The sequence below is a fragment of the Melanostigma gelatinosum genome (assembly GCF_949748355.1).
Source record: "Melanostigma gelatinosum genome assembly, chromosome: 6".
Classification (NCBI taxonomy): domain Eukaryota; kingdom Metazoa; phylum Chordata; class Actinopteri; order Perciformes; family Zoarcidae; genus Melanostigma; species Melanostigma gelatinosum.
This window is the reverse complement of record NC_136639.1, coordinates 16,253,707-16,272,261: the sequence shown is the minus strand read 5'-3', so window position 1 is coordinate 16,272,261 and position 18,555 is coordinate 16,253,707. Positions and strand designations below refer to the sequence as shown.

General features: G+C 39.2%; 1 protein-coding gene across 11 annotated transcripts; it reads left to right on the top strand.

Moving 5' to 3' along the window:
• Positions 1-916: 916 nt before the first annotated feature.
• Positions 917-17,421, top strand: git2a (G protein-coupled receptor kinase interacting ArfGAP 2a). 11 transcript variants are annotated; one of them, XM_079270852.1, is made up of 21 exons: positions 917-1,452; positions 3,881-4,014; positions 4,367-4,479; positions 4,633-4,738; positions 4,862-4,948; positions 5,045-5,175; positions 5,349-5,443; positions 5,803-5,848; positions 6,307-6,355; positions 6,443-6,515; positions 8,017-8,114; positions 8,225-8,336; positions 8,435-8,577; positions 8,671-8,820; positions 11,206-11,454; positions 12,347-12,436; positions 13,996-14,078; positions 14,231-14,422; positions 14,685-14,816; positions 15,280-15,343; positions 15,672-17,421. In XM_079270852.1, the coding sequence occupies exons 1-21, from the start codon at positions 1,401-1,403 to the stop codon at positions 15,882-15,884; spliced, it is 2,412 nt and encodes an 803-aa protein (XP_079126978.1). In that variant the 5' UTR covers positions 917-1,400; the 3' UTR covers positions 15,885-17,421. The 11 variants fall into 11 exon arrangements, with proteins under 11 accessions (XP_079126978.1, XP_079126977.1, XP_079126982.1 ...); XM_079270849.1 differs by having other exon boundaries at positions 969-1,452; positions 6,304-6,355; XM_079270851.1 differs by lacking the exon at positions 14,685-14,816.
• Positions 17,422-18,555: the final 1,134 nt, after the last annotated feature.

Here is an 18,555-nt window from a genome sequence, read left to right as displayed (position 1 = left end):
TAATTAAGATCGCCTACCGTGCCCTTCAAACGGAACTCAATTTATGTGTAATAACAATTACTTCCGTGTTGAAAAATACACGACAGAAACATGATTTGTAAATAAAACCATCGCCTTTAGAAAAAAAGGGAATAGTCAGTTCCAGTTGGACGAAACCATTCAACGTGCCCGCATGGGTGTTTTCAAACATCCGAGTATAATTATAATAAAAGTATAATTCCTGTATAAACGTGATTCCGTTTCCCACATTGGTACATTAAATACCTTAAATAATTGAATTGTAACGCAATATTTCCTGCAAACACAAACAAAACAAATGTTGTAAATGTTGTATCAAGACAATACATTGGCTGTGACCTATAATGTTCAAATGAGATCGCCGCTTTTACGTTTCGGGGAGGGACTTGAGAGATTGAACTTCTGAGACTTTACCGCCAGAGTACCGCGGTGTATTAGCTACATTCCGACACTTAGCAGTTTTAAACTATATTAATACAATGTTATATAATATGACCAGTTGCAGTTTTCTCTATTAATGTATACTTACCCAGTGACCGTTGCTGTTCTACGGATACATAGTTTATAACCATGCACTGTAGGTCCGTGGATTCACTCTGCCTCGAGGCTGAGCGAAGTTGTGTAATACGGTTGATTTATTATTTTCTCGTGATTTTAAGTACAGGCACTGTCGTGATATTGATGAGCGAATGGTGTTTTAATAAATGACCGCTGGTGGATGGACATCCAGTTGTCGTCTGCCTATTAGTGTTAAAACATTTGTACCGTGTCAGGAAGGTGCATGGATCAAACTCACCTAGGTATTTTAGTGACTCAGCCCTCAGTAACGTCTATCAGGTTGTGGTCCGCGCAGACTCACAGCAAACTCAATCAAACACACTACGTGTTTGCCTTTGAATTCTATTCTAATTGTAGCTCTACAAATCAGGACTGCGATTGGAATTTGCTCATTCAAGCGAAAGAGACAAGGAGGCGTGTATATCCGTGGAGAAGTTTATTTCCTGAAATGTCCTCCTCTGGGCACACTGCGCACAAGCCGATAGGTCACAGCTGCCACTGGGACTGCTGTAGCGCTGATGTCTACCAGAGACTGAAGAGTACACTGACAAACGGGCACAGGGCTAGTTAGCTAATGAGGTGCTAAGTCAGCTAACTTGCAGACGAGCAACACTGCACCTTTCTATTGTGGGGTAACGTTAGAATGGTTGTAACGCAAAGCCAAAACGAAAAGGCTAGCAACAGTTAAATGAAGAAGCAGGTCGTTGTTGAGGTTGTTTTAATTAGCCAGGTCTAGCTAACGCGGAAGGCGTACCCACAGTAATCAATGGTTAGCCTAACGAAACGGACATAGTACTTAAAAGGCACGTCTTCCTGAATAAAGGATGTCTAAACGCCTGCGAAACACTGAGCTCTGCGCTGATTGCAATGTTCCAGGTGAGCAAATTCACAATATCCATGCAGTTTATAGTCGTTATCCGTTAGTTATTCACTGCCGTCTAGTCCATTAAGTAACGATAAGCCAAAATGCTTGCAATTTAAATCGGATTATCAGTGCTGGCCCATGCTGCTCTCTTCTTTACATTAAGTTAGATTACTTTTGTTTTGGCAGGGCAAGGTTGTTAGTGGTGTTGACAGGCCACTAATGTTATAGCTCCCTGGTTGAGGATGCAATTAGACCTGAAGCAGCTGTCGTTTTTAACCGTTTCCACCCGGTGTTACTTGCTTTAAATATAATCATGCATCCATTCTGAAATCTCATCCTAGATAGAAACCTAGAAAAAGTATATTGCAGAACATAAACATTTTACATTATAAATCGTGAAAAATATTTGTCAGATCACTGCACTCTGTTATTTGAAGGCTAGTGATTGGAGGGTAATACCAGCCAATTTTAACAGACATTTCTTTGTTTGATAATGTTAATGGTAAATCGTATTGGGGATGAGAGAGAAATAAGTTTACAGTTTTACAATCAAACGTTTCAGTGAAAGCCGAACAAGTGTTAGACTAGTTGTATTGTGTGTAAGGTACTTTCAGGAGTCCCATTTGTATAGAAATGACGTGATGTTTTTTCTGCAGACACAGGAAGCAAAACAGGATGCTGACTGCAAGCTTTCAGTGCAGAAGATGTTTTTTTTTCTATTGTGGTACCACAATGTACAGTAAATGTGATTCACTTTAAGAGTGGAACATGAATTGTTTTTAGAAATGGGCAACCGAAATAAAAAAAGTTACGCTGTCTTTTTCTTCCTGTTTCACAATACAAATTAAGAGAAACATCAACAAGAATGCTAAATATTCAGAAATACTCAAGTTTTAGTACCTCGCCTCATCACGTTGAGACAAGTCAAAGCCCTCAGGTCTCCTCAGCAGCTGGCTTGGGTTGCCCTTCCATACGACTGTTACCAGTTGTTGGCTTTGAATATTTTTAGACTTTCAAGATGTGGTATTAAATTTAGCAACACTTGTTGAGGAAAGGGTAAAAGAAGCATGTCAGCACCAACTCTCAAGTCTTGGTGGAGAGAAAGTAGGAGACTCTAAACACTGGGGAGCAGAATTTGACCAGCAACCCCTGCAGCTGTTCCTCCTACGCCTCAGCTGCTGCTGAGGCACTTACAGTCTTCGCTGTCCTGTCACGGTGCCAGCCACACAATCTGCTTAACAGTTTCTCGGCTATCGGGAGTGTCGTATGATTTACAATATTTTTGGTCTTGAGATGTTCACTGTCTGAAGTGTGTCTGTGTGAACGGCAGACGGCACAACTCTGGGACATTTGTATTGGATTAAGTGTGCTAAATAGGTTGAGGTTAAGTAAACATTTATTTTGGGTCACAGAGGAAGAGTGCACTTATACTCTATGCGTTTCCTGAATATGCTGCACCAACATGATTGAAAGCATTCTCTGTTGGTTTTTTGCAATGTTTTTGAATGAGGAAGTTGCTCTATTACTCAACATTAAGTTTGAGGTGCTTCAACCTAGTCCTCTCGTCCTCACTTCCTTGTTACTCAATGTATGCTTCACCTAAATCTGGGGTTGAACAGCTCTTTTATTTCTTCCTTCTAGTTAGAGTGTGGTTGTGGCTGCATGTTTGCTATATTTGTGCTCTACGTTGTTCTTGTGTTAACTGTTCATCTTACATAGAAATAATACTTCCAGTCATTTGAGATTGGCACAAAAAAAACAACTCATTAAAAAAGACCAAAACCCCATTTAATCTTAAAGAAGACAGAAATTTACAAAAAAAGGTCAAAATATGAAGTTTCATTATTAAAAAGTAATTGCCTGAACAGCTGGACACTAGTTTTCAGCAAATGTTATCAAACAGATGTAAATAAGGTATTGGTTGGGGACTATTTTAAGCCAAAGGATTAATACGCATTTGATCCTCTTCTGAGTATTTCCGGCAGCAAGACAGTTTATGTGGGATGGACTACGATACCCAAGCTCACCTAATCATGGTCCACCTAGTACATCGGTGTGGCTCACTGACGTGTGGAGGTCTATGGCACAGAACAATAAACTGTATCTGTAAACTGTCTGTTAGAGTTCTGACACCATAAGTAAGAGTTTATTCCAGTGCAGTCAGTGAGGAACTTAAAAAGGAGAAGCGGGGCGCTACGACCTAGCATGCCGTTTATTTGAATAATGGTCCTGAACGTGAAGAGAGGAGGACATGACTTGTGATACATTTCTAACTCATCTTAGACCACCTAAACACACAGCTAGAGCAAATCCAACCAACGAGAGCCGGGTGATACAATTAGCTACTCCTGTAATGACATCCTTAATCAGTTATGATTCATCAATCGGATCACTGCACGTGTCATGATTTTAACTCTGTGGTTGTCTCTTCCCTCTCAGAACCTCGCTGGGCCTCCGTCAACAGGGGTGTGTTGATTTGCGACGAGTGCTGCAGTGTTCATCGAAGTCTGGGTCGACACAGCTCCCAAGTCCGTCACCTGACGCACACACCATGGCCTGCTACGCAGCTACAGGTAAGAATCCCAAGAGGAAATCATCTGTGTTAGTATTTGCCTGCGTGAAGCTACTTATCTTAATGCTTTCAGCCGTCAAGTTGTCTTTTTAGAAAATATTCTATGTGTTCAAGGCTGAATTGTCTCTCCCAAAACTGTCCTGAGATCACGTTACCCTTGCACATAATCACTATACTGCAGCTTTGAGGCCTCGGTCTTTGCTCAAGATAAATCGGTTGACAACAGTTGCATTGATTTTGTCCAAATATAGAAAGTGTTTGTTCAGGAAGGGAACTGTTTAACACCAGTCAGCATTCTGAAGTTTCACATCAATGGGGCACATTTCACAGGTTTCTTTTACATTTCATCCTAGATGGTTCAGACATTATACAGCAATGGTGCAAATTCAATATGGGAGCACTCTCTTCTGGACCCTGCAGCTGTGATGAGTGGAAAACGCAAGGCCAACCCTCAGGACAAACTGCAGTGAGTCAGCATTCTCTGAAAATGTTCACACAGGTGTTGATTTAAGAAACACAAAGCGGACTAGTTGAACTTCCAAGTTTAGTATGTGCCACTGACTCATGAGTTGCTTCTTATTTTCTGTTTGGACCTTTATGTTCCGTGGTGTCCCAAAAGTCCAAACAAATCAGAGTTTATTCAAGCCAAATATCAAATGCTGGCGTTTGTCCATCGCATGCCTTGCCGGGAGGACGACAGCTCGACAGCCAAGGATTTAAGCAAGGTGAGGAGAATGTGATGGAGAGGAAACTGAAACACGTTTTTGTACAAAGCTTTATTCTTAAGCTTTTATCAATTCATTGGAATTGGCTGTTTTTTTGTGTGTGTGTGTGTTTTTTTCTTCCAGCAACTTCATTCAAGTGTACGCACCGGGAATCTCGAGACCTGTTTACGGTTGCTGTCTCTGGGAGCGCAAGCAAATTTTTTTCACCCCGTAAGATTCGTCTGCTTTATTTAAACCAGCGTTTTTCATCTTTGCATTTACTCTTCTGTTGATTTGAGATCATGACGGTTTGTCCTGTCCCTCTAGGAAAAGGGAAACACTCCCTTGCATGTGGCTGCAAAGGCAGGACAAGTGTCTCAGGCTGAACTGTTAACTGTTTATGCGGCGGATCCTGGAGCCCCCGACAGCAACGGCAAAACTCCCATTGACTATGCAAGGTCAGCTATTTTAAATCTATTTGTTCTGTTCTATTTGTTTAACGTTAACCAGAAAAAAACCCTTTCACAAGGAGGGTCCTGGAGTACTGTATAATTCAAACACAAGATATTATGGGTCTGTAATTTCACTTTTTGACGTATTATGTAATGATTTTTTAAACGTGCCTTTGTAGGGAAGCTGGCCACCTTGACTTGGCAGATAGATTGGTGGAAATTCAGTACGAACTAACTGATCGACTGGCGTTCTACCTGTGTGGGAGAAAGCCAGGTATGCATTGAGGGAGAGATCTGTTATTCAACTGACTAAAAAGACGAGAGGTCAAAGAACATGTACATGTTTGGTTGGCGTGAAAGATATTTTTGACTTGGCAATTACGCCACTACGATGAGTGAGTGTTTCAGCTCGTCCACTTGTCTGTGATTGACAGAATATATGATACGTGAGGATGAATCTCACCCATGTGGTTCTCCCAGCAGATAAAAACAAGCGCTCATTGTTTTTGATTCGCTTAGTGAATACTGATTATATATTATGTTTAAATCATGCTAAATATAAAACGTTTGTTTCCCATAAGTATCGATGACGTCGTTGGCAGTCATCCAGAACATACTTGTTGTTCCTTTCAGATCATAAAAACAGCCAGCACTTCATTGTTCCACAAATGGCCGACAGGTAAGAAAAGACAAGCAGTGAGTCGACATGATGCATGTTAATATTCAGATATTTGTCTGTTAATCAACATGTGTCTAAGTTAACGTGATTTGAGCCGACAAAGTGAGCAGCTGTGGCAGTTGTTCATGGTTGTGTTTTTGCTCTGAGGCCTGTTCTGACACGCAGTTGAGAAGGCTGCAGCATCTACTATCAGTGTTTAAGGAAACCGACCCAGTGAAGGAGCTGCCGTACCCAAATAATGTTATTATTCATATTCACTTATAAATAAGCAGAACATCCACTGTAACAACAACCAGTGTGCCTTTTTTTACACTTGAAATGACACATTTGATCTCTTTTTATTGCTCTCTTTTGACGGATAAGGAACATGTAAGTATTACTCAGAAGGAGGAGGGCGGTATGTTGACCTACCAGTTCACCAGCATGTGTTTATGAAAGTTATGCTCTGTTTGTAGCAGTTTAGATTTATCAGAACTGGCCAAGGCAGCAAAGAAGAAACTGCAGTCTGTAAGTGTTTTTTGCAGAGTTTCACTGAGGTTTCTTTTCTCTCCTTTCTGAAGTCTAACTAAGTGTCATTCACTTATTTTCATGCAGCTCAGTAATCATCTATTTGAGGAGCTGGCCATGGATGTGTACGATGAGGTGGACAGACGAGAGACCGATGCAGGTAAAGTAGAATTATCCAGTTAAAGCTCTCTTGTATCCAGAGAAGACATTTGTACTGACACACTGGGCCTCATTCACCCATATCCTCCTGAGATTGTTCTTGGATTTGTTCATAAGAAAAGTCTACGTCACATTCATGACAGGTTCTTAAACCACAGTGTTGTTTGTTGAGTTGAGAGAATTAAGTCAAGAATGCCCAAATGAAAGTCTAAAGAGGCTGGTGCACAGGACCAAAGTTTATGATATTTGGTAATCGCAAAGTCTGTTATCAAGTAAAAATTAAATAGAAAGAGAGTACGGAAATACATTTCTGGGTGTTATAATTGATCATAAATGATGTGGGAAACCCCACATGCACAATATAAAAACTGAATAACTGTCAAAACATTGCAATACTTAACATTGAAGATGTCTTGAATCAGAACTCACTATATACACTGTATTGATCTCTTGTAGTTCCATATATTAACTACAGTCTGGAGGGAAACCACAAAACAAACACAAATCCAATTTTCATGCTACAGAAGAGAGCGATAAGAATTGTAGTTTTTTAAAATATTTTTTTAAGTACATTTTAGTTTCTGTTTTATTTTGTAAACCTAGTAGTGAAAGTGTTGCCGATTATAATATGATATGTAAAAAGGGCAGGCATGATAAGCTTGAAGGCAGGGTTGGTAATAAACATTTCCTTTTATTTTTTTTGTTTAAATTCTAATTACATCCGATCAGCAATCAATGAATCAAATGCCCTGATAAAAAAAAATCTTATCTGTGTCTGTCGCAGGACTGTAATGAGACAATTGTAATGATTGGACAGGAGACCTCCCGGGCTACTTTCCTGCCCGCCTGCCTGTGCACTCACTTCTTGTCACCGGAGTCTTCCGGAGGAATGTGTGGTGTTTATTTATTTTTTAAATACAGTAATGCTTTGTAAAATAATGACAATATAAAATAGTTTATTGTAATTTGAATCCTATATTATACAACTGCAGAATTGGAGAGAATGCAATAACCAATTGTTTTGAGTGTGCTCTTGATTATGTGTAGATTCTGTCCCAAATCAGAAAAAAATGGTGAATATCAGAATCTTTGTGGAAACTGTGTTGCTGGGTTTTAAGGAGAGATTTAGAGTGTGACAAAGCAGCGTTGTTGGACCAGGGAATGCACGCCCTGCTGGCTGTAGGTTACACGTTCATGTGGGGTCCAAATGCTCGTTGCTGACGCCCAGAAATGTCCTGAACAGCAAAATAATAATAAATGAGAAAATACAGTCAGAGGGAATGGTCTCTGCTGATAGAGACACCGTCACACACTTCTAGTGGATCACAAGTTATGTTTGAGAGGGATTGTTTTGTGGATCAGTCGATACATTTAGTTTTAGGAAATTGTTACATGTTATACCTTTTTTAAGAACGGTTGGTGAATGAGGCCCACTGATACTTGATCCCCCTCAGCTGTACTCCCACCTCTAATCAACCTCATTCTTACCCTCTTGTTTGTAGTGTGGCTGGCTACACAGAATCACAGCACTCTGGTGACAGAGACCACTGTGGTGCCTTTCCTTCCTGTGAATCCAGAGTATTCATCAACACGAAACCAGGCGAGTCAGCTTTACAGCTCCCGTGCGCATGTTGTATCGTTTCCCACCGCACACATTTCATTTGAAGGTAGATTGCGTACCGCTGATGCGACTTTGTTTTTCGTATTTAGGGAAGACAGAAGCTGGCAAGATTCAATGCGCACGAGTTTGCAACTCTTGTGATTGACATATTAAGTGATGCTAAGCGCAGACAACAAGGGAATTCGATAGCCAGTCCCAAAGGTCAGCATCTTATTGTTACGTCACTCCAAGGTCTTACTGACACTGAAGTGTAGCACAGATTCAAATCAACTATTCCACTCGGTGTCCCTTAATTCCAGACAATGTTGAATTTATCCTGAAGAGTGTGGCTGTCAGGCATTGCAGTGACAGCCAGGAAAATGACCAGCCTGACTACGATAGTGTGGCGTCTGATGAGGACACGGATCACGAGCTCCCCTCAAGCCAAGGAGACCGGACAAAGGTATCTGGCATTTATTCCCTGAGAGACTCACTCTCTCTCTCTCTCACTGCAGGTGCCTTTACCGCTTTGTTTTCAACCCCTCTGTCCCAACAGAGCCTGGACTCTGACCTCTCCGATGGAGCCATTACTATGCATGAATACATGGAGGTGAAAACCGCGCTCTCCGCCTCTGAAGCCAAGATCCAGCACCTTATGAAAGCCAACAACAACCTGAGTGATGAGCTGAGGCTGATGCAGAAAAAGGTATCCACCGTGCTCCACCAATAAGATCACTAACACCAGGGGGCCGGACTGAGGGGGGGCCACAGTGGTCAGCAGAGGCCTTCGCCAGCTCTCGGGTATGGGAGCCGAGCTATCTGAATAGGAATTCTGTGTTGCAAGATAAGGCTGCTGTGACGCCCTGCTGGTCCGCCCTCTGTTTTGGCCAGCATGTTCGATTTCAGAGCTTGAATGTAAACTGGAGATTTTCTGTCTTTTTTGTTGTTGTTGTTTTTTTTTCTGGATTTGAGAAGAAGAAATGCACCTTTTCTCTCGTCAATAACCGTTTACCAGTCGCCCTCCTTTTTGTAATAAATCTGTACAGTCTAATGTTACTAACAAGCATGTTTTAAGAAAAAGCATGACGTAATTGACAGTGGTTTTTAATACCTTCATAGTAACTAACTACGTTTGTATGCGTGTGCCTTGCTTCATCACATATACTGTGTTTTCTGTGTAGAATGTTTTTGGATGATTTCCAGCTGTTGTTTTTGGGAACAACCTTTTTAGTACATGTGAATCTATTGTTTGATGTGTTGTGCTCACATTTCATAGAAATGTCATAGACGGCATACTCCTCAGCTGATGCAAACCAGAAATATTGTTACTCTGCTGCACCAAACTGCTGATTGATAGACATGACAATGTTACGTTTGAGATTCTGCACAAATGTATGCAATGTGCCTCAACCTAGAAATCTATATCCTGCTGAAACCCAAACTATTTTGAGAATGATCATTTACAGATGTTTAAGCATGTTATGGCTTTTCATTGTGTTACATTTGAATCCCTGTCAGTGAGGTTAATGTTCTTATTTTAAGCTGGCCGTTGTGAAGGAGCATATGCCGATAATGTGTCTCTCTTGGTTGCACACCGAAGGTCTTTGCGACACTGCAGTAGACAAACAGCAGTGTAGCGTACTGTGCTGTTTCTGACGATGTGATCTGGCTGCGTGCTAGCTTATAGCTGAACAGAGTCACTTAAATGACCACAGTCGGATGAAGATGTGGTGGAGAAAACAGGACATGTTGCTTGTCATGACATATTGTCTATCTTTTAAACTGTAATTGGAATGGCAGCCTTTACCAAACCGAGTCAGTCATTATAACAGAAACCAAACCACTCACTCTACTGGCCAGTACACCAGATCGTATCCTCTCGTGATTCTTGAGTTAATCCATCTGCACTGTGGCTACATCTTTGACTTGAACTGCACCTGTATTGCTCACCTATGCAACAATCTTTTGCTTGCTTATCACTTGCTTTGCTTCTTTTTTTTTTGTCATCTAAAGAAAGTCCATCTCAAATCAAAAATCATGTCATTCCTATGATTTTTAGGCGGTTGATGTCATACACAAGTTCTTCTTTAAGTCATTATCATCGAAGCAGCTTCGGGTTTTGACTAGTGCTGGGCAAGTTAATGCGTTCATTTCGCGTTAACGCATTCATTAATTAACGCCGACAATTATTTTATCGCGTGTCAACGTATTTTTTAAATTTATTATAATTTTTTATTTATTTTTTTTAATTGAAAGACAAGAGACAATACATATACATAACAACAAGAGGATGAGAAGAACAGTGGGATAAAAGCCAGCAAACATCCTATAGTCAGTTGCGGTAAAGTCAGCAGACACTCCGATCTCCGTGGTCAACTCAGCAGACACTTACATGTTAGTGCACCTATATGCTGACATTCACGGTAAACTCATTTAAACGGCACAGATCGGGAGCGAGCGAAGGACTTTGAAAGTTAGCGGAAAGATTAACGTGAGACAACATCCGGTTTCGTCAGACGAACATCCGGTTTTCAGAATAAGATGCCAACAAAGTATGAATTACATTCACATTAAGTATAAAACATGCTACCTGCATCTCGTGAACCAAATGTTATTGCCCTTTTGTTCATATAGCAGTACTTTTAAAATAAAAGTGCGCAATACACTACTTTTGAATTCATTATTGAACTTTGCCATAACAATGCGATTAATCGCAAAAAATCCATGCGATTAATCGCGATTAAATATTTGAATCGTTGCCCAGCACTAGTTTTGATATATCGTTACATTTTTGTAAGAGCGTTCTCCAAATATTGACTTTCTATATCATAGTAATAACAAAGTTCCAAGGTTAGATTCTCAGGTTTTATAGTAAAACAAAGATGTGTTTTATTCCTGCCAAATGAAAGCTTTGGCAGAATTAAACGACTAAGCGTGCTGACGATAGTGGACTAAGTATAATACGAATCTTTTAGGAACAATGGGATAGAAGCTGAAATGTTGTGCTATAAAGATAGAGTAGACCAGAGCAGGGACCACGGCTTGCTTTGCTGAGAGCACCTCTTAGTGTATTGCTGACCGTCTCTTCCAGCTGCGCTCTCTGCAAAGCGAGAACTCCTCTCTCAGACGACACGCCCCCACCAATATCTATCAGATCCCCAGCGGGTCAGACTACCCCGACCCCTCCAGCCCCTCAGCCCTGAAACACCGGCAGTCTGCGCGGGCCAGTCGGCCCATGTCTATGTATGAGACCGGCTCAGGCCCGAAGCCCTATCTCCCTAAAGGGGAAACTCCCTACCCAGAGGAGGGTATCCCCACCATGCAACCCTTCCCGCCTCATGTAAGTAAGACCTGTTCCCTGCTCTCCTGTGCCATTCCCTCTCCACCGCCCTGTTTCCCCTCATGTCTTCACCCTGTCTGCAAACCTTTCTCTCTGCCTTTTCTTTTTAATGGTTCTCCCTACTCATTTGCCATTGGGTAGTTTTTTGCAGCTTCAAAGACGGGAGTCATCAAAACCACAATGTCGTGCATTTAGACACAGCCAGTCACATCTCATCTGGTCCAGATCCATTTTATCTGCATATGTCTGCTGTTTACTGGAGTGTTGCTTGTTTGTCAGACAGAACTTAGCTGTAACCGCAAGGAGATGCTGTTATTTTGATAAACGTTGAAGGTTTGTACTGTGTTTTATGTTGATGAAGCATTAAAACTACCATACAAATACTCTGTGTTTTTGTAATGCATGATACTTTCACAAACTCACTTTATCTTCTCATCTGTTTGGATTCTCTCTTTGATTCAAATAAGATATTAACACAGTTAGATTTGATCCTGTCAATCATCATTTTCTGGTACTTTTCTGTTGATGGATTAACTCCCAGGCTCTTCAGTCCTATTACTTCCAGCACACAGAAAGTGTTCAGAAAGGAAATAATTATGAGTTCAGTGAAAAAAATAGAGGATAATCTGTAAAAACAACAAACTACATTGCATTGATTTATCTTAAAATCACCCCTCCACAATAATATAATTGTTTAATCCTTAATGTAATGGTCATGTTCATTGCACAGATATAGTTTTCCACTAAATCCATTCTCAATATACAATTTACGGTTGTATATAGACTATTGGGACAAAACGTGATCTAATCTCATTCATCTCACTTTTTAGTTTGTTTCATTTTAGTTTAAGAAATTTGTGTCCTTAAAATGTGATTTGAACCCTGTCTTTAGACGGAAAGGGGCGCTTTTGTGACCACCTCTTCATCCCTCCCCTCATTTCCATCCACCATGTCTTGGTCGAAGGACGAAAGCGCTCAAAAGGTTAAGTACATCCTCACTCGGTCCAAGCTTTGTGGGACACAGCAAATCCACTTGGAGCCATTCGAATCTCTTCCTCCTACCTCGCCTCCGCCTGTCCTCCATACGCTGCTCCTTATCAGCCCTGCTGCATGAGCCGCCCCCTCCACCAGCTGCCCTCACCATCAGATACCTGCCTCCATCAGCATCATCCTCACAGCGCTGTTAAACAACGGGAGTTATTTGGTTTTGTGAAGGCAAAACCTCCGTCCGACCGCTGAACGTTGAGCAGGAAGTTGCGCTTGTGATGCAGCACCTGCTAATTTGAATGCTTGCTTTCTTTGCTCCACAAAGCTGTGCAGCAGATGATGTTGAACAAAGTGTCTTTGTACAAAGTTTGATGGTCGCGTTTGTTTCATTTTTACGAAACAACCTCTTGTCTGTAAAAAAAAAATAAAATAAAGAAAACAAACTGAGTAAATTAGATTGCTCGATTTCAATTGTATAACTCTTGAGTTGTTGAACTCGTGTTTTTGAGTTCAAAGATTCTAACGGTATAAAGAGAAGTCGTGTTTTAACCGTCTTCAACAATTGCTTGGCTATTTCACACTGTGAGCCTCCAACAGCATGCTCTCACTTCTTCCAGTAACACTCAAACAACACGGTGTTCCAGCAGTTAACAATCTAAAAAGATTCATCGGAACACGTATGTGCTAATTGCATTTCCTGAGGCGAGCTTAGGTTTGCTGCGTTTCACTTTGTTCTGCGTAGGAGAGGAGGCTTTTGTTGAGATTCTTGGACATGGACTGTAAGACTGTAAGACGCGTACAGAAGGTCCTGTGTGGCTTGAGTGTACTTGTCAATGCGGCTTGTTTATAAACTTGGCTTTGAGTCTGAAAGTGAACCCGCATGAAGCTTAGTTCCAGTGAACATCTCGGATGACTGTGAAGCCTGTCTGGTGTGAAGATGAGGCATTCCTATTGTAAGGGATTCAGTTTCATTGATGAACTCGTCTGAACCTCGACTTCCCACTCTGAAACAATGACCCTCTGCGTGGGGTCCTCTTCTCTTCAGTTTGGAGGATGAGTACAGCTTGTGTCATGGCCTCTGGTGTAATGTTTCTAGCAACACGTTGCTGAACTGGCTTTAGTTTGACTGTTTTGTTAATTGTCACCCTCATGCACATTTGATGATCATAGTCACTGAAGGCTGACGAGCGTCAGGTCAATTTCATGCAAGTCAGCATAAGTGAATATGTCATACCGATGTGAGTAGACGAAATGAACTGCGCAGTGAGTTTTACTAATCCTGGATTGAATGCTTTGTATTGATTATGTGCTCTTGCTTCACAGCTGTATTGGCTTGTTTCAGTCAGTCATCTGCATCGCTTTTACATGTTTATATTCCAATTTGACGTACAACAAACAGCAAGAAGCACCTTTTTACAATATATGTTTTTGTTCTTTGTGGACCAGCATTGACATTGTGATTTCACCAGAACCGTTTCCGGGTTGTATCGTGTCATGGGACGTCTTGCGAGCGTGAGGTACATTATCATGTTTTGTCCCCTCTCTTCCCTCTAGGCCTCGAAGTTAGAGAAGCAAAGCAGCATGCCGGAGAGTGACTATGACAACACATTCAATGACTCTGAGATGGATGATTCGGGGTAAGAGCATCCCCCAAAATGATGGTGAAAGACAAAAGGACAGTTTTCTGGCTCCTAAAAACGATCAAAGGGGCTTTTCAAGTAAAATGTGCTGTTTCAGTTTTAGGGTAAAATCAATAAGGGATATTTTTTTTCTGAATCTCCCTCTGCAGTATGTGCAGGAGAGGGAGGCTGAGGAGCAGTGGCTGGTTCGGGGAGGGCAGCTCTATCCCAGAGCTGGATGATCTGGAGATGGAGGCAGACCCCACGCTTCCCAGCACAGAGGACGTCATCCGCAAAACGGAGCAGATCACCAAGAACATCCAAGAGCTGTTGCGAGCTGCTCAGGAGAACAAACATGACAGGTCAGAATCAGAAGAGAAAGGGATCTCTACCAGTTTAGGATCTGCTCTGTAGCTTTCATTTCCTTGTTTCCATGCTAAACCCTAAGTTCCTCATACAGTCATCATTATTCTGTTGTGTTTAGTTGTGTTTATCTTCTATCATTTCCCCTTTTTGTTTGTTATCTTCTCTTTTCCCCCTTCATTCTACTTCCAATCTGCTTCGCTGTTGTGATGTTGTTTTGGTGTCGCTGTGTTTGGTGCCGCCCCTCACCCCTGCGAGCAGACCATGTGAGCGTGAAGGCGTACGCCGGCTCAGGCACAGCCTGGGATGTTTCAGCACTCTGGTGCCCTGGGCCGAGAAGGCCCCCCCTCCCCTCCAGCCGCTCAGCCTGCGGTCCCCTGACCCCACCTCCTGGTACTCTGGCCTCTGTCCCTGCCTCCCAGGCACAGTTTTATGTTCCTCTCCCTCACACGTTTTCTGCCTCACCTGCTAACAAGCTGTCTCCTTTGCTGCAATGTGTTCACCTTGAATGCTTCAGTTAATTCATGCAAAGTTAAGTTGCAGCTCTACAGCGACTTGCTTTTGATATATACTGAAGGTGACAGTGAATTTTATGTAACCCATTTTTCAGGTTGATGTTTCTACTATTCAGCCGTAATTTTTAATACAAAAATGTGCTATGGAGTGAAACTGCCTTGTACTTACTTACAATGCTAAAAATGTGCACAACATGTAGCATGTTCTGTTGAAGATGACACCGCACGGTGTGATGAGAAGACACATAGTACACTGACTTGCATGTAAAAGCTTTTGGTTAATTGATATGTTATCCATCTTCAATAATAATAACTCAACAAATCTCTTCGCCTCCTCACAGCTTCATACCCTGCTCAGAAAGAATCCACGTGGCTGTAATAGAAATGGCGGCCCTCTTTCCCAAGGTATGGAAACAAGTTAGTAGATATTTTTTACTTTGAGAGAACAGATCAATCAGCCATTTAGTTTTTATATTTGTTATAATGAAGGTATCGCAAGCATATAGTATGTATTCTTTTACTTGGTTCTTTAATCAAATAGCAATGAATTGTATGTGTATTGTATATTGTATATGTTTGAAAGTGAAGACAGCATGGCAGACAACCCAAAGTAGGTTCTGTCCAGGTTCAAGCCAGCAGAAGTCAATTTGCTTCTCAGGGGTCCTCTGTATATCGCATCTCTTTGTACAAACACTGTCCATTGGTATTAAGATATTTGAACCTTCCTCCGCAGAGGCCACACTCGGATACTGCGAGAGGCTCTCTGCGCTTGTTGACCTCCAGTGCGTTCCGGCTTCAGAGTGAGTGCAGGAAGGCGTTGCCTTCCGAGGGCTGCCCGGCACCGGACATGCAGCTGGTCACCCAGCAGGTCATCCAATGTGCTTACGACATTGCCAAGGCAGCCAAGCAGCTTGTCACCATCACCACCAAGGAGAATACAAACTAACAGCACTTACGGAGCTGCAAAGCAGTCAGCATCTCAGTTTTGTTCTTGAATATATTTTTTAATGATTCTTTTGTATTAGTGGTATATGCATGCATTGGTTTTTTTTAAATTCATGAATAAATATTTAAAGCCAAGCCTGGACAAAATCTGAGTGTAAAAGGAAAGGTCAGCAACTTTACATAGCTGTTGTAATAGCACAATTTCTCTTAAGATAAAATAATAACTTCCACACATCATGTTAAATCAAGCAGCCGGCCTGTGGACTGTCATGGTTTATAGATTGTGAGTAAAACTTGCTCTTAGTTACAAATAATCTTCAGTCAGTCCATAATGTAAATACCTATAGTTATTAAGATGAGTAATTATTCACAGGACAGTAAATCCACATGATATCGGGTAATGTTATCAGTTCAAAGCCAGAAATGAGTCATGAATCTGCTGTCATTGAATGCTATTGCTAACATTCTTGTGGCTAAAGGAGCTTCCTCATCAACAGCACTGTGCAAGCATCATCAAACTGGAAAGCTCAATTTCCAAAAACAGATTGACCATTATATGTCTGCAATGCAAATGTGTGTTGCTTCAGAAAAGCTATTTACATGGTTTGTCATCTGTCCAAGTGACATCAGACATGCACTTATTGTGCCGAGTTATGTGTGCCCATTTGTCAATTCAGTGAATGCAAATAACACTTGTTCAGGGGCCAAGTTGTGTTCTTCACCAGCACCAAGATGTTGTAGTGTTAAGTTCAAATGGTATGGTGTGTTTGTTCACACTGCACTGTATTCTGCGGTCTTGTGTGCCATTGCAGTGTTGATGTTAAAAGATATTTCGAGCTAATAGCCATACTGTGTCTGTATGGCCTTGTTTTTTGTGCTCTGTTCTGTTGCTGCTACTTTTGTATTTAATGTGCAACATCTGGGATAGAAGTCTTGACGTCTCCCGTGTAATTGTGTAACCCAGCGTACATCCTCACCAAGTGTTTCAGAGTTTATCGTCATTTTGAGAACTGATCAAGATAATGTCGCCCCGTGTACTTGACCGGAGTGCAGGGATGTCTGTGACGCAGCTGTTAAGTTGCACTTCGGAAAAGTAATTATTTTCTAAATAAACTTAATTTATAAATACAGCCTGTTGTGATTTGCCACAAGTTGAATTCATCCGGTTTAACTTTGCATTGCCTTAATACAAACAACTGAAATTATTTGATTGAAATTATTTAATTGAATCTATAAATACAGGATGGAAAATATACAGCTCTTAAAAAAAAAAAGTGCAAAACAAATCATTACTTCTTTTCTACATATGAAAACAACCAGCATGAAATATTAACATAAAGTTGGCACAGTATGACCTAATAACCTATGTCATTCTTTAAAAATGAATAAATAATAAGTTCACATTTGTGTGTATGTGAGAGTGAATTCACAGTCCTTGTGTTGTCTCTTCACTGTGGCTCAGCAAGAAAACACCAATGAAGGATAAAATCCCAACTGGATTTGATGAAAGTTGAAATGCATGTTTTCATTGAATGTGGAATGTGGATTATGTCCATCAGATACTTTGAGCAGGAAGGGATCTCTTCACGGACAGGAGGAACAATCACAGTGAGCACCAACTGTTACTCATATATATTCATATATATATATATATATATATATATATATTCATATATATATATATATATATATATATATATATATATATTCATATATATATATATATATATATATATATGAATATATATATATATATATATATATATATATATATATATATTCATATATATATATATATATATATATATATATATATTCATATATATATATATATATATATATATATATATATGAATATATATATATATATATATATATATATATATATATATGAATATATATATATATATATATATATATATATATATATATATATATATATATATATATATATATATATATATATATATATATGAATATATATATATATATATATATATATATATATATATATATATATATATATATATATATATATATATATGAATATATATATATATATATATATATATATATATATATATATATATATATATATATATATATATATATATATATATATATATATATATATATATATATATATATGAATATATATATATATATATATATATATATATATGAATATATATATATATATATTCATATATATATATATATATGAATATATATATATATATATATATATATATTCATATATATATATATATGAATATATATATATGAATATATATATATGAATATATATATATATATATGAATATATATATATATATTCATATATATATATATATATATATTCATATATATATATATATATATATATATATATTCATATATATATATATATATATATATATATATTCATATATATATATATATATATGTATATATGTATATGAATATATATATATATATATTCATATATATATATATGTATATATATATATGTATATATGTATATGAATATATATATATATATATATATACTCATATATATATATATATATATATTCATATATATATATATTCATATATATATATATATATTCATATATATAGATATTCATATATTCATATATATAGATATTCATATATTCATATATATAGAT

Excerpts from the sequence above, each read along its gene's own strand:
- git2a (XM_079270849.1), top strand. The coding sequence starts at position 1,401 with ATGTCTAAACGCCTGCGAAACACTGAGCTCTGCGCTGATTGCAATGTT. Across the intron at positions 1,453-3,880 it reads CGCTGATTGCAATGTTCCAG|AACCTCGCTGGGCCTCCGTC; the intron begins GTGAGCAAATTC and ends CTTCCCTCTCAG. Across the intron at positions 4,949-5,044 it reads AAGCAAATTTTTTTCACCCC|GAAAAGGGAAACACTCCCTT; the intron begins GTAAGATTCGTC and ends CTGTCCCTCTAG.